This window comes from Panthera uncia, chromosome B1 (assembly GCF_023721935.1).
Source record: "Panthera uncia isolate 11264 chromosome B1, Puncia_PCG_1.0, whole genome shotgun sequence".
NCBI classification, from domain to species: domain Eukaryota; kingdom Metazoa; phylum Chordata; class Mammalia; order Carnivora; family Felidae; genus Panthera; species Panthera uncia.
The window spans coordinates 126502230-126518743 of record NC_064811.1 but is presented as its reverse complement, the minus strand read 5'-3'; the positions used below and the strand labels follow the sequence as shown (position 1 = coordinate 126518743).

The 16514-nt window shown below is 45.5% G+C and overlaps 1 protein-coding gene across 2 annotated transcripts in view; it reads left to right on the top strand.

Moving 5' to 3' along the window:
- GATB (glutamyl-tRNA amidotransferase subunit B) overlaps positions 1–16514 on the top strand; it is an 84712-nt gene that overhangs the window by 48883 nt on the left and 19315 nt on the right. For both annotated transcript variants that reach the window (XM_049632275.1, XM_049632273.1), the window contains 2 exons: positions 148–337; positions 12365–12498. In XM_049632275.1, the coding sequence (XP_049488232.1) occupies positions 148–337; positions 12365–12498 (324 nt within the window). The remainder of the gene's footprint in view (positions 1–147; positions 338–12364; positions 12499–16514) is intronic.

Genomic DNA, 16514 nt, shown 5'->3' with positions numbered 1-16514 from the left:
GGAAACAGGGAGAATTGATATTATGGGACATTCGAAGATATTGGCAATTTTAACACGGCAGCTAAACATGAAACTTTTGATGATAGGGGTTTTTTCCCGTTAAACGAAACACTTCCGAGTCAGACCCCATTTCCTCTCTGTGCCTAGGTTTATGCCCGAACCCAACCTTCCTCCCCTGCTGCTCTATGACACTGCATCTCTGCCTGCTGGTGCAGACCCGCAGCAAGTGATCAACATTGACCGGATTCGGGAGCAGCTCCCTGAGCTCCCCAGTGAGACCCGAGAGAAGCTCATTCAACAGTATGGGATACTGCCAGAACACAGCTTCGCCTTACTGGTAGGTATTGATCAGAGGCTAAAATAAACCCAGCTCAGCAGTTTAGGGTAATGCTCTACACTGTGGGCTCTGAGTGGAGCAGGCAGGTTGCTTCAGTTGTACAATAGATGCTTCTGAGAAGGACAAGGTGCGATAACCTTTGCTCACCACCCTTTATGGTAAATACTCCTCAAAAAACCAGAAGATGAAGCAGAATCTCACGTCAGTCATTTCTTCTGTGTAGAAATGAACAGCTGCTCACAGCAGCCGTGGATGCTTCTTGAAGACAGTCCAAATGTTATGGATGAATGTTTTCCCATGTGTCCGCAGGACAAAAGAAAATCAATGTATAGGGTTTCTAGATGTCTAACAGTATTGAACCATGACAGGGTCTGGCAGGAAGTTCGGTTCTCAAAAGCCAGCCAGCTGTTTCTCCAATTGTAGAAGAAAAACGTTTATTCCACACGAAACGTTGAAAACTCCGACTAAAAGTATCGGCCCTTTGAGGCTTGAAGATGCATCTTAAGGGGCTGTTAGAGAATCTGACACCACTGAGATCTGCTTAGGGATTTTCCATTCTTTTCAAAGCTGCCCGGGGCTTTGCTGTTTTCTTTGTCATGGCAACATTAAAGTGATACAGCCTCAGTGAGGGTAGGGTTTTGTCACAGTTGTCCCCTGCGTGCCTGTTAGGAAGTATGAAGTTTTGCTGCTGCACGGTTCAGGCACTGGGGATATGCCATACTTTAGCTTTTGGAGCAGCGGAGTCTGCACAGACTCTGGATTTTTGGATTTTAATTAACCAATAATAACTACATAGGGATGCTGGAATGCACATATTTATATACTTCAGTAACAGCAGCCCTGCCGTTTCTGGTACAGGGTTGGCAAGTGGATATTTGTTGAGTGAACAGCTCTCTCTTTATAAATCAGCTAATAGGAAAACTTCCTGGAGAATCTCACGTGAAAACTCCTCTTTTCCTCCCGGTAATGATTAGGTATGCGCAGATATTTTTTCATACTCCAGGCAGAGGTGACCACTGCCTGCCATGGGCTGACATTGTGTCTTAGCCATAACTCTGTGATGGTTGCGGTGCTAGATTTTAATTATTTCATAGTGTGACTTGTTCAGTGCCTTGCAGGCAAAGGCTCTGTCACCCTCTCATTCGCTGTTCCTCAGCACAGATTAGCGCATCAGCAGTGCTTAATGCCAGATCTTTGTGTGAATCAGTTAGCATCTTGGACAGAACAGCTTTTGATCTGAAACCTCTTACAACTCAAGTATTTTTCCCTAGGTTGACATAACCAAACTGAGTTTTAGTCCTGTCCATCTTCCCCAACATCTGATCACTTGAATTTCCAGCCCACCGGACTAAATACGAAATGCGACGTTCTGGTTCTGCATTTTACAACTGTCAGATTACACAGGGGACAGGAGGACTGGGATGGAGCCCACTGGGTCTTAGCCTCAAAGACATCTGCTACCTCTCTTTATTTGGCCTTCCACCAGGTGAACACAGGCAGCCCTTGGAGGTAGCAAATGAAGAACCTAGGTTTCTTGGCCATTTAAAAAAGAATTTTTTTAACTTTTATTCATTTTTGAGAGACAGAGATGGCACAAACGGGGGAGGGGCAGAGAGCAAGGTAGACACAGAATCCAAAGCAGGCTCCAGGCTCTGAGCTGTCAGCCCAGAGCCCAGCACAGGGCTCGAACCCACAAACCATGAGATCATGACCTGAATTGAAGTCAGATGCTTAACCACCTGAACCTCCCAGGCTTCTCTTGGCCATTTCTTTGCTCACAACTGCGATTTTAGAAAGGAATCCACTAAATATAATGTTAAAAGATATTTTTGTATATCAACTTCCTTTATAAGAGAGGTGAAAAGATCTCTCGGAAACTCCTCTCAAGATTATGGCTATTTTGGGGCGCCTGGTGGCTCAGTCAGTTGAGCGTCCAACTTCGACTCAGGTCACGATCTCGCGGTTCGTGAGTTCGAGCCCCGCGTCGGGCTCTGGGCTGATGGCTCAGAGCCTGGAGCCTGCTTCTGATTCTGTGTCTCCCTCTCTCTCTGGCCCTCCCCCATTCATGCTCTGTCTCTCTCTGTCCCAAAAATAAATAAACGTTAAAAAAAAAAAATTTAAAAAAAAAAAAGATTATGGCTATTTCTCTCCAAGGCACGGACTGCAAATATACACTCCCTTTGAAGAGCATCTCTCTAGCATTGTCACACTTGGCCTCCGACAAGCATGTGATGGTGGGGAGCGTCTGCCGTCCCTTACTGAAAGAAGTCCTCTGAGGGCAGGGAGGTTTTCTTGTTCATGTTTCTGACCCAGGCTCCACTCGTGTGTCCTTCACAGGAGGCCTTGAATAAAGGCTGAGGGATGCCTGGTGAGTGGGTGTATGTTTTCATAGTTTAAGGTCCTGTTTAGGGGAACCCACCTTTCATCTCTTCAGTTTACCACTTTTATTTTCTCTTGCATCTCCTATGTAGTGGGTACTCAGAGGCAGAGATTAAAAAAAAAAAGTGTTTCTTTGCTTTCCGAGAGTTTATATGTATACACACACACATGACACAGCTAAGCAGCTAACCAATAGATGCATAATGCAGGATGGAAGCCCGGGGAGGCAGTGATTACCTTGATCAGAACAAAAGGGAAAAACTTCAAGAAGGAGGTGGTTTTTGAGCCAGTTTTGATGGGACTGGTCTTTCAATAGCTTAAAAATATGCTTATTTGTATAGCTTGCAGCTAATGTATTAGGTGATTCGTTGTTTTTTAAAGGGCCAGCCCTTGAAATTCCCAAGATGAGCGCAAAGAGAACTTAAAAGCAATGGAAAGAGAATGAGTCAGACAAATTGTTTTCCTGAAAGTAGGCATCCTGAGCTCTTTATGACTTTGTAATCATTGAAAGCTGTGTTACTCAGACCCGAAAATGATATGTTCATGTTTTTTCCTGCCTTCATCAGAAACACAACAGATTGCTGAGAAGGGCGGATGCACAAATCTAATGAACCATCTTTCAATTTAAAGAGTGCCCAGGAGTATTCATTAAATAAATGGCAGTAGTGGAGGTGTGCTTTGCTGAGCTTCGATTCCATGCTTTGTGCCTTCAGATTGCTTATTAAGTTAAGCATTTAAGCACATACCCACCCTCACACACATGCCTTACTCACAAATAACAGAGACTTCAGAATTTAACTCTGATCTTTATCTTATTTTATTGTCTGGTAAGGACTGAATTATGTATTGATAATTTAGGCTTGATATTTACAGAACCCTAATATTATATTTTAGCATCTCCCACCATGTCTGGCACGTAGTAGGCACTCAGTGAATATTTATTCAGTGAATGGACAGACAAGTAAGCACGTGGGATACCATTACAATACTCATGGAAGCCCTGGAAGAAGCAGCATTCCTGACAAAAGCATCTCTGTTTCTAAAGATCAGATACATAAGCCAGTCTTGACAACCTAGCAAATCATGGAACGATGCCTGACTCCTTGAACTCGGGGTGAGAAGACCTGGATCACCACTCTAACCACCCCAGATCCTGTGTTCCGATGCAAATCACTTAGCGTCTCTGACTCTTGTTTTCTAAACTGGTTTTGTCAGGACATGAAGTCCAGTCTATATTCTGGTTTTCTCTCATGAACCTTCCTGACAGTCACCTCCGAACAGAAAAATCTGTATTACTGTTTTTTCCTCTGGCCACATAAAAAGTATCTTGCCCGACGTGAAACTTTGACCTATTTAGTTAACCTTGCTTCCCTTTCATAAGTTAGACTGCTCGATTGTTGACCTCCTTTGTAAGGATTAAGGAATAGAAATGTAGAAGCTGAGATCCAGGTATTAGGATTCTGAAAAATACGAGGTTCTAATAGTGTAACAAGTCCTTCTCTGAGTCAGCATATTCCAGGAGTAATTATTAGAACGATCTAGATTATATACATGTGCCGATAATCCCAAAATGATGTCTGTGGGGTATCTCTTCCTAAATCTGCCTTACCTGATTCAGAGGATGCAAACAAATTGTAGTCATTTGCCTAAGCAGTACATAAAAATGGCTACTCGCTGACAGAAGTCTCTGTGGTTTATAGTGGTCACTTTTTAATTTACCCTTACAACAACCCTCTGAGGTAGATATTGCTGTTCTCCCCATTTTACAGATGAGGAAACAACCTCTGCGGTTGAATGTAAGACGGTAAGTAACTCAGCCAAGCCTGTGGGGATTTCAGAGCCCAGGCTTTATTTACATGCCAAAGCTCTATTGCCTGCCTGCATGTGTAATGTGTCACAATGCCAAACAGGAATAATGTGTCAAGTTCATTGCTGTTTTGGATCACTTGATAGAGAAAATAGAATTTTTATGTTTGTTAATGTTTTATACAGTCCCACTAATGCTTCAATCAGGCACAGTCACAGACCATTGATTCAATTCGAACTTTTGACCACTTGGTTTTTAAGAGGTCAGACTGCCTTATAAATAAAAAATGCTGTCTACTAAATTTAGTGAAAATCAGTCAAATCCGATGAAAAGCAGATATTATGTCCATTTTCCAAGTAGGAAATTTAAGTCACCAAAAATAAATGTAAGCTTTCCTCTGCAACTTTGTTTCTCAAACTTGCTGCCTCAGGTTCTTGGCTCCTTCTGACTAAATCATCGTAAAGGGTCTGCACAGAGTGCAGAATATGTGGAGTTTGTGAGATGACTTTGCCTGTTGTTGGCCTCGTGTCATGCACCCTGGCACATGGTAGGCACTTGGTGAGGAACAGATATGAGCTCACAGGGTGGCTGGCTGTGTACGAAGTCAGTAGATGGAAAGATGTCCATCTCATCAAGATTTCAGTGGAGGGGGGCGCCTGGGTGGCTCAGTCGGTTGAGTGTCTGACTCTCGATTTTGACTCAGGTCACGATCTCACGGTTCAGTTTGTGGGTTCAAGCCCCACGTTGGGCTCCATGCTGCGAGCACAGAGCCTGCTTGGGATTCTTTTACTCTCTTTCTCTCTGCCCTTACCCTGCGTGTTCGCACACTCGCTCTCTCTCGCTCAAAATAAATAAACTTAAAAAAAAAGATTTCAGTGGAGGAATGGCATAGCATCCCCAATTTAGTATTTCTTGAGGGCCTGCTATATGCGCCACAATGCCTTATGCTGTTTTTTCAGATATAAGAACTTTATCTTTTCCATGCCACTTTTAACTCTCCCAAGTAGCCCCACAGGGCAATGGGTTGAAACACTGACTAAGAGATAGTCTTGATTTCAGATCTCACCTCTGATGCTTTGGAGGGGGAGAGCTCTGCAAAGGTGACTGGAGCTATTACCCTCCCCAGCTGAAAGAGGGGAGGGGATGATTCACTCATCCTAAAGATGATTGACAGAGAAGAATCTTCACTGAATCTAAAAGAAGCCTAAATGCAGCCAAGCAGACTCCCTAGAATGAGTTGCCGGGGAGAAGAGCAGTGGCACCGAACAGCTGCTAACTAACACATTGATTTTAGCTCATCAAAAGAATGCACTTTCCCACCATTCCATTATTTTATTCAGTACCTGCCAGCTGTTCAAAGGTTCTTAACATATTAAAAATGTTGCATTTTAAGAAAAGTCCAGTCCTTTTCCTTTAAGAAAAGGCCCCAGTAAGACTGCAGGAAAAAGTGGTGGTGACCCACCAGATTAGTGACCTGTGCTGGTGTATATGGCTGTCTTTCTTTGTATTCAGCCTCAAGATGAATAGTCTTATGTGTAGTCTTACTTGAACCACTTCATTTTCCCCAGCTGGTTATTCCCCACTTAAAGTCATAATCCTTTGTTTCTGACACCATGAAAAAGGTTAAAGTGACTCCAGGGGACCAAGAAACAGAAAAGATATCATGACTATGGTTGGTCGTTAAATGGATTGTTCTCCAAGAGTTTTGCTTTGAGTTTCTAGTAAGCTTGAAATGGCTTGGTTTGGATGAACTGTCTTTAAAGTAATTTCCCATGATAAATATCTGTATACCCATAGGTAATACTGCTTTAAAGCTAATAGTTTAAAAAGGCGTCTGAAACCATATTGACTGGTTTTAGACTGCTTAGATGTACTGAGGAGCAAAGCACTGGTCTTCTAACTGCTGCTGAAGGAAAATCCATTTGGTCAACATCGTCGCTCACCATTTCAGCTCCATGTAATTTTCGAAATTGATTTTATTCTTCATTTTATAAAATTGTACCCAGTGCTTGCCAGCTTATGGGTGCTTTTACAGTTAGTGTATGCACTAGAAACATAACCAATATTTTCTCCTGGTAAAGCTAAATAAAAGATGCACCTTCTAACTTCACTCCTGCAAAACCAACAATGCATTTATTTCAGATACAACTAACAAAGGACTTTCAGAGATGAAGATCCTCCGGGCTCAGGGTCATTTGACCCCTCAGGGACCCGCTCATTGGCCCAAAAGTACAGGGAGGAGTGAAGCCCCGAGTGCCCAACCTTGGGGATTCACAGGGGCTCTCTCCTTAATCCTTCCTGAAACCTGGTTTCCTGTTTGTGGAATGATTTCCTTTTGGGGACAATTAAAATACATTATTTCAGATTTCAGTCAGATCTTAGAGCCAGTGAACAAGCACTGCCTTGGAGCTTTGTTGCTGGTTTTAAGCTGCAGCCAGAAAGCTGCTGTTGACCAACACAGTTTCTCTCCGTGTTGGGCCCATGTGACAATGGTGGCTTTAGGCACATTGAAATGTGATTGTAATCAGAATTGATTTCTTGACAGCATACTTTTTATGGCCCACTCTTGCAGATACAGTTTTCTAATTATGCCAATCTACCGTCAATGTTTATTACCTAAATTATTTGGGTTTTAATTATCCAAGGAAAAGTCTTATTGCTATATTGGTTTCCCTTCACATCCCTCCTAGAGTTAATATATCTTGGAAAACGTACACTTGTTTTCCCGTTAGTCTAAGCCAGATGTAGGTGTGAACCCTCCCCGAATGGAACCATTATCCTGAGTTAAACTCAGATGTGTTACTTCCCGACTCTGCTGGGAACACAGCACAAGTGAAATTGTTGGCACCAGAGTTTTGCTCAGATTATAGGGGCTTCCAGACCCACTGGAAACATGACCCAGGAGGAAAAAGTATGAAGACCAAAATAGGACTGTAGCTCTTTCTAGTTGCGTATTTTATGAGACAGACTAGAGAGTATACCCTTGGTGTTTCTGGGCCAGTTTCAGAGCTGCTTCAGATCTCCCGTGTTCTTGAAAGTGGCCGTGATGGTTCAGGATTCTGACTTCGCCTGACACACTCAAGGGAGAGTGGTGTCTCCTGCGCTAGTCTCACACCACCAAACAGCTGCCTTTAGTTTTTCCCCATCCAAGACTCCTCTGGAAGATCGTGTGTGTGTGTGTGTGTGTGTGTGTGTGCGCGCGCGCACGCGCGCGCGCGTGCTCGTGCTCGCTCACTGCAGGATTTCCACAGCCACTTCTTGTTTCCATGAAAAGCAGAGGGAGGGCTCCCTCACATCACAGACCTAAGCCACCACCCCACTGAATGTGTCAGTCCTTAATCTAGCCATAACTTCTGCTTTCTTCCCTAGCACCACCACTCAGGCATCCCTACCTAGTTTCCATTTCATCCCAACACTAGCATTTGATGCTATTTTTAGGGCTGCTTTTCGCAAAGTTGGTGGGTCTGCATTCTGTTCCCACTTTGTGAGAGCGACCGAATTCACAGGAATAAAGAGGGAACAGTGGAGTCCCCACTGATCCACAGATGCTGGGCCCTCTTACAGTGTTTGCAGACAAGCTCAGTGGCCGCTCACCCCAGCACCCCTGCCACGTGGTGGAAGGGTGCGGTTCCAGTTTGTGTCTCCACCACATGGCACGTGAGCACCTGGCTCAGTCTACAGATGCAGGGTCTCCTGTACAGTCAGCCACTCCCACCACTGGAATGACCTGCCCGGTTAGGTGTAAACCCACGCACAAGTTCTTCGTATTAGAAGAATTAGAATGCAGTAAAATGCAGCGTGCTTGATACCAAAACTATGTGAGCAGTAATGGGGTTGGTTTCGTAATGTCAGAAGGGGCATCAGAATTAGGCAGTGTCCTGGTTGAGGCATATACATACCCACTGTAACTTCTCTGAGGAGAGGGTGCAGAAGGGGTGCAGAAGAGAAGCCCAGCAACTCTGGCCACCCTCCTGTCCCCTGGAAGCTCTGTGTGGCATAGGGTGGGGGGGTGGGTAGGGGGGTTGAGTGTCTTCCTCCCTGATCTGGGGGCAGGTGTGTGTCAGGCCACAGCGGAGAGTGCCAGGTGGTGTAGATGTACATTGGCAGAGGCAGAAAGAGAACTTGCCTATTTTCTCCTAATTTCTCAGTTAATTGCTAAGGGCCTTTGCAACATTTTTAATATGTTAAGAATCTTTGAACAGCTGGCAGGTACCGAATAAAATAATAGAAGTGGTGGGAAAGTGCATTCTTTTGATGAGCTAGTTGCTTCACGTTGTGCCTGGCACTGGTAGGTGCTCCGTCTTGGTCCCCAGGAAGGCAGCAACATGATATTTTCTTCCTCAGCGGCGGTGTAGCATGGAGATAAAGAGCACAGACCACAGGGGTTCAGATCCCAGTTCTGCTGCTTTCTTGCTGTGGAACCTCAAGCGAGTTCATGCCTCCGCGTCCTTGTCTGTGAGAGAGAGTTCTACTAGGATCCACCCAGGGTTGTTGTTAAGAATTAAATGAGTTAACGCAGAGACAGCACTTAGAACAGTGCCTAGCCCCTCTTGTTGTTATTAAAATGTATTATCATTGCCAATGGCGGCGGCAGCCATGCGCAGCTCCCCACAGGGCTGGCTGCCGTTCTCCATGTCTAGCAGCTATTCTGGAAATATTCCTGAAAGCCTCTTAACTAGCCCCGGATTGCTAATCTAAGGTCCCTTTAGCTGCCATGTCACTCCCTGCCACATAATCAGCTGTTCCTCAGCTTGTACTTTGTGGGTTTTTTCTTCTCTGAAGTCTGCCACAGGGCAGCTGTCTCTGTCAAGTTTCATTCTACTTCTAAATATAGTCCAGCTAATTTCTGCCCTGTCATCAAGTTCAAAGGCTGTGTGACTTAGAACAAGAATGGTGGTTGGGAAGGCAGCCCTCATCCTATCCCAGCTTCATAGTCTTCCGACATTTTGTCTCTGAAGGTAGAATGTAAAAGACAGCATTGCAAAAAGACGTTGCTTCCAGAGCCTGGCGCAAGGGTAGATCGGGGTTCCTTTCCAGAGCAGATGGTGAAGGTGAGGCGATCCCTCTGCCTTGCCTCACAGCCACATTGACCAACTGACAGGTCCATTAGCTGTGGAGGGTTCCTGTCAGCCTCTACGAGGCTGACCTGGCATTGGCGCCGGGTGTAATTGAATGCTTCGGGAAATTTGATTAAAATGTGAAAAGGATGCTTCCGGGTCATAGAGCTACAAAGGCTGTCTGGCGTTACACGAAAGGCAGGACCAGTTAGTTGTCCCTCCTGCGTTAGCTGCAGCTGAAGGAACAATTAGTGTTACATTCAGCCAGGAGACTTGACACCCCGTGTAGCTAGAGTGTCGGCTCTGATGTAGGATAGGTCAGTCCGAGTCGGACGCTTGCATGTCGCCTTTGGGAAGGAAGTTGGGGGTTCCCTAATGCAGTGGCCTTTTTGTGTTGCTCTTCATACGGTTTTTATGGAAAGGAATTACCAGCGCACTGTTTTCCTGAGAAAACCAGATGGCTGCACTGCCACATTCACCAGGGCCTCAGAGATTTGTGCCGAGCTTATTAGCAGTTGCCGACCTCCTAAGAAAAACTAAGAAGACCTTATCTAGAATGCTTGAAACGCAGGCTTGTGATCTAAAGAGCCAGAACAGGCAGCCCATGTGTGACTTTGTATTGATCCGTCATTCCCTGGGCGGCAGTGGCTCGGCCTTCTTCAGCCCTGCCGCATGTAGCTCGCCCCATTACCATCACAGATTTTCACATCCGCTTCCAGTTGTGTGCCGGAGCTACGTATCCCCCAGCGAAGTACGGTTCCTGCTTGGAGAGGCTTCATCACAGCACTGACACAAAAAGACAAACAGAAATCTGACTTGCCATGTTATCCATCCAATAAAAAAACCACCCAAGGGTAGAAGAATAGATATTCATCACGTCCCAGCAACTCAGCCAAGCCTGGGAGTTCAAGTGCAATATTTCTGGGTGGATTTAGAAAACCTTTCCTTGGCAAAGCAAAGAGCTCTGCTTCTGACAGCTCTTTTCACCAGCGGGCCAGCCTGTCTGCGTTAGAACAAAGGGAATTCTGCCCGTCTGATTTGGGCCAGATAGTAGTTTTCTACTTCCCCAGCGGTTTGCTGTACCATTGTGGAAGTTTGAATACTTTTCCATAAGTTAAGCAAAACTTCCTCTTCATTCTTCCTGCATTTGCCTTTATCTGCAGTCAAGCTTTGGCTGCTGAGGCGGCCTTTGCCCTGGTTTAGCATGAGCAGAATAGTAACATTGGCTTGAAAAGAGATTCAAGAGATGATTATGGGATTATTCAGTAGGCTTGTCACCAGAGAATTTATCTGTTACAAAGGGCATGTAGATTTTTTTTTTATTATGGAATTTCTACTTTAGCAACCGTGTGCCTGTGTGTATATTACGGCATCTGCAATAGCTGAGCTTTCAGAGAACATTTGTTCCTATGTCTTGCTTCTTCCCAGTATCTTGTTTTTCCAGAAAGTTCTTTTGCTTAACGAAGGTTCTCTGAAAGGGCAAGGGTTCGAGAGCCTTACCCGCAGTATAAAGTGAAAAAGACCATTTCGGGGAAAGTGTGGTTTTATTTGCATTTCAGCAGGTAGGAGAAATCTACTAAAAATGTGTTCCCTCTGCATTTGGAAGCTTCAGCTTCCCCTGTGTGAGGGGAACATGTTTTTATCTTTCTTACTGAGAAACAAAGGATGGACTTAGCCACATTTTTTTGGTTCTGCCGAACTGCTCTGAGCTGGCAGTTAGCTATAGTAGTTAAGGCACTTTGATGAGTGCCTTGGGGTTACTCTTATGCATAATTGTGGCAATTCTAATTTTTAAAGGTGAACATGGTATGATAAAGAATGAGCATTCACATGTGAGTTTTTTTTTTTTTCAATGCACATGGTGATGGCAGCAGACATTAATTCCATCCGTGGATATTTACCATGTAGCTGCCATGGCCCAGCACTGACTTAGCTCTATTTATCGAGTGAACAGGACAGAATGGCCCCTGACTCACAGAGCTGACAGTCCAGAGGGGAGACATAGTAGTCTTCTTCACATCTCCTTGTTGAGCCCACCCAGGCGATTGTTTTCACAGAGCAAGAGGAGAGGCAGGGTTAGCTGTGTCTAGTTTGGCTCCGAAGGTCCGGAAGCTGCTGCTGCCTCCATCAGCTGTGTGGTCTGAGTCGGTCACATGTGCCTGGGTTCTTCCTCCTTTTGGAAACATTTGAGAACCATTTCTGTCATTTTGGGGATGATGTGAAGATGAATACAGTTACGATCCACTTTTGGTTTTTCAGAGGTAGAATATTCTGTCTGTTCCTTCTTCATTTACTTCTTTTCCTGCCTTCTTATTCTCACAATCACTGGGACTTCCGGCAGAGGATAGGCCTGGAAAGAGAAAAGACAGTGAAGTGGAGCCAAACTTCATGGGCCCGAAGATGAAGGACGCAGCTCAAGGGTAAAGGGTGTAGGGTTCACAGGGCTGATGGTGAGAGGGCGGGTGAGTTTGGGGGACAGTGGATTTCATTGCCCTCTGGTTCACCAAGCCAGGCTTTTGGAAATATGTTCATTCCTTTGAGAAAAAGCTATATAAAAAGCACCATGACAGTAGTAGAAGTCAAATACTTGCTGTTTACTGAAAGTGATTAGAATTTTCTGGTGGCATTTCCATGTTTAGGAAAGTACAGGTAGGTGTCTCAGAGGAGGCAGAGGGTGAAAGTTTCAGATTTGCCTTCAGAATGCTGATCTTTCATTTTTTTGGAGATATATATATATATATATATATATATATATATATATGAATTTTTTTTTTTTCTTTACAGAATGAAGTTGGCCTACTGGAGTTCTTCCAGAATGTGATAAAAGAAACTAGGGCAGAGCCAAAAAAAGTAACTAGTTGGGTCCTCAACATTTTTCTGGGTTTTTTAAAGCAACGGAACCTTGCTGTCAATGAGAGGTGAGTAGAGTCTGGGGATTCTTTCTTCCTTTATGATGAACTCTGTGTCCAGAAGCAGTTTAAGTAGGGCAGGGCTGGTGTTTTGTTCTCCGTCGTTCCCCTTAAGATCTCCTAACAAGACACAAACACCCTTGTGAATTCCAGATTCTGAAGCTATCCGCCATCACCTCTGAGATTTCATTTATTTGTTCCAATCTCTGACTGTCCGTACTGCCCTTTGTACCATGCAGGGCTGGGGGCCTGAAGATGAGTAAGACCAGGAGTCTACAAGCTGGTGGGGAATACAGATCTGTAAGAAAACAGGCATTCACCTTAGTGTGGTCCTGTTAGGCCAGAGGCACACAAGGTGCCATGAATGAACACCAAGGGGGCCTGGCCTGAGGCCGGAAGATGACAAAGGTTTCCCACGGAGGATATGCTGGAACCAGGCCCTGAAGACCTAGTGGGAGTTGCCAGGTGATAGGAGGGATGAGGGGATTCCGGGTAAGGGAGTGGCCATTGGACACTCAGAGACGAGCAGGCATGGAGGCTTAGGAAACCCAGAAACTTCGGGGTGCCAAGGGGGTACGCAGGAAAGCTCAGGAGAAAGCTGCAGAGACCACCAGAGGCCACCGTGCAAACACTTCTGTCAGCAGCTCTCAAAGCTATAGATCTCCAGCACACTCCAGTTTCACTCGGAGGGGTGGAATGGAAGAACAGACCAGAAGCAAGCAAGGAGCCTGTTGCCAGAGTGCCAGTAAGAAATGCCATGGGCCTGAGCTGAGGTAGATGGGAGAGCAGTTATCTCACATAGCATGACTTCCAGTTCTTACTCGGACAGTGGAGTGACATGGAGGATAGTGTTTTTCAGCCTGGCAAGAGCTAGAGGAGGAGGAATGAGTTCAGAGGGAAGGGGCGGGGCAGGATGCCATGTTCCATTTTGGACGTGCTGAGCTGGGCTGCCTGTGGGACAGACATCCCCCTCACGGGCATAACCAGGAGGCAGGCAGATATATGATCTACCACTGATGGGAGATATCTGGCAGGTATAAATCCTAGAGTTCTCATTTCGTTATTCAGCACATGTTTATTTAGACTCTGTGCAAAGCACTGTGCTAAGCATGGGAAGATCAGTCAGCACACAGATATAGTCCCTGCTCTCTGAGCTGACAGTCTAGAAGCTGGTGATTATAAAGCAGTAAGCTAGCAGGTGCCCTGAGAAGGCGAAGGTAACAGCTAAGCTAAGGCCTGAGGGAAAGATGAGTAAGGTTAGTCAGGCAAAATCCAAGAGGTAAGAGTGTTCCAGGTATAGGGAATAGCACGTGTAGAAATCTTGAGGTAAGTTCAGGCATCATACCCCTGGCAATGCAAGTGCATAGTCCAGTATGGGTGGAACGTGGACTTCGTGGCTTATAGATGGTACTTGAAGTTGTTAAAGCAGAAGAGAACTGTCAGGGAGGCTACGGCCTGATAAGATGGCTGAGGAAGGAGCCGGAGATGCTCTAGACTCTTAAGTGAGAAGCGTGGGCAGAGAAGGAGGCATCCGAGAAGAAGTGGCAGGGAAGAGGAAAAGTAGGACAGAGTTAGCACCACAAAAGCCTAAGAAAAGGAAAGTTTCAGGAAGGGAGGAGCAAGCAGCAAATTTAAATGGGAAAAGGAGGGAGAGTGAATTCATCAGGAACCCCAGGCTGATGGCCGGGGCCTGGCAGGGTCCCGGTGGAAGGGGGAGCCCAACCTCAGCAGGTGTGTCATTTGTCTCAGCAGCCTCCCATGGCCACGGAGAAGTGGAGGAGGGGGGCAAGCATATGTTGATACCTGATTCTGAAAAACTATTCCCTCAAAGGAGGTTAACACCATACAGTGCCAGTTTCACATCCAGCCTCTTGCTTGCAACGTGTATATGTATGTTGTAATGTGGCATGTGGGATCAATTCACTTCCTCACTTAGCTCCTTACCACCAGTGGCCTTGGATGAGTTCCCCTCTATGACCCTCCATTTCTTCACTATGAAACAAAAATGACAGTACCTGCCTCCAAGGGTTTTGAGAGGAAAATGCACAGTGCCTGGCACATAGTGAGCCCTCTGTGTTAGTTTCCTTCTCTTTGACAGGTCGGTATACCAAGTACCAAAACAGTGGCCACCCTCAGTCCCCTAAATTCCTGTGGCATCTGTGGCCTTTTTGTCGTTCATTCCTGTTCTTTCAGGTTTGGCCTCTCTTCGGAAACTCCACTCTACACTGAAAATATTGTGGCCTTCAGTGAAGACTGGAACCATCTAGAAGAGTTTATGGAGGAGATACAACTGTACCAAAGCCTTAAAGAATGGATAGGATTTGGTGAGGCAGAGGTCTGGGCAGCACCTGTAGGGAGCCAAGGGTGGAATGGCAAAGAACTGGCATGTTTTTAGACCGAGGAGGAGCATAGCTTACAGGAGCAGAGAATGGAAAACGGCAGCAAGCACTGCTTCCTGTATGGTTGGAGCAGGGCTGGAATCTGAGGGTGTGGGAAGTCACAGGGGAGGTTAGCTGTGAATCCAGTAAATACGTGTAGAGCACCACTAAAAGGACTCCATCCAGGCTCTCAAGGAATTCTCCATCTCCTGGGGAGGACTAGACTCATGCATCAGTATTTTATTTCAAGGCAGAATGGGGTGCTTCCTGTTTTAGAACAATACAAAGTGCAGTGAGAGCAGAGAGGAGGGAGATTCATGTTGGCCAGGAGAAGCTGGGAAGGCTTCAGGTGTGGTTTGAGCTTTTGGAGGAGTTACCGATCTGATCTTTAAATGTATGGTTTTCCATGTTATTGGCTGTGATTCTTAAAGTCACGGACTTTTCTAGGCAGAGACCTTAGATAACCTTTGGTTCAGCTCATTCCTTTAGCAGACAAGGTGGCATACCTCAGGTGGGGACACACCTCAGGTGGTGAGCTGCTAAGACTGGAAGCCACGTCCCCAGACTTCCAAGCTAGTTTCTTTCTATATTGGTCTGTAAAATTAGGGGTTGGCTCGACAACCATGTTGGTAGCTGTTAAAGGAGCTAAGGTTAATAAATTAGCTTGTCAAGTGCACTTGGAGCCCCTGGTATTTACCCAAACAGTTCATATGCACTAGAGTTTTAAGAACCCAAAGGGTACCCCGTTCTAAATAAAAGTATATGTAACTGTTCCAAAAGCAGGTAAAGAGGAAGCTAAACAATAGCTCTATCACACAATTTATGTAGATCAAGAGCCGAGGATCCAAAACCAAGCTGTAGGCAGCCTCTTTCTACACAGTTCAAAGAACCATTAGCTGGGCTGGATACAGCAGCCTCACTTTGGAATAAACAGTAATTAGTGCACAACTCAGCTGCTGGGGCTAACATTTCCAGAGCTTAGAACGGCCGTAGCTGCGGAGCTTTGCAGTAGTCTCATGATGACCCCAGGCAGGGAACACTCTGGAGGTCAAGTTGGCAAGAACTGATTTTGCAAATTAACACTCATCTTTAAAGACCTGTCATGGTGTTTAAAGGGTCCAACCAGAAAAGCTCTTGTTGAACTCAGCTTTTTAATTATTTTGAGCATATTGCTTTGAAAGTTGTTTTTCTGTTAACTCCTTCTAAATCACTATTAATAACGGGTTTGATGTAGTTAAGAAAGTGGAAATTACAGACACCCTGACCAAGCATTTCGTGGTGAGATCAGGCAAGCCCCACCGTCCAGTTGTCCAGTCTAGTTGAGTGCCCCAAACTTCAGGTCAGCCAGGGGCAGCGGTTCCTGAGGCACTAGCAGATCAGGGCAGGCTTTTGAGCCAAGAGGGGCTTGATGGTGAAGGGAAGGTAAGTCCAGCAGTGTGATGCGTGGGATAGCATCCAAGTGGGGCTTCAGGGTTCAGAGCCTGTTAAAGATCATTCTGGCGGGCCTGTAAGCGAACAGTGCGTATGACTTCTTAAACCGAAACAAAGAATATGTGACATAAACCATGTGTGGCCCACAAAGCCTTAAATACTTACTCTCTGGCACTTCCCGGAAGACGTTTGCTGACCCCTGGTTTAAAACATGTT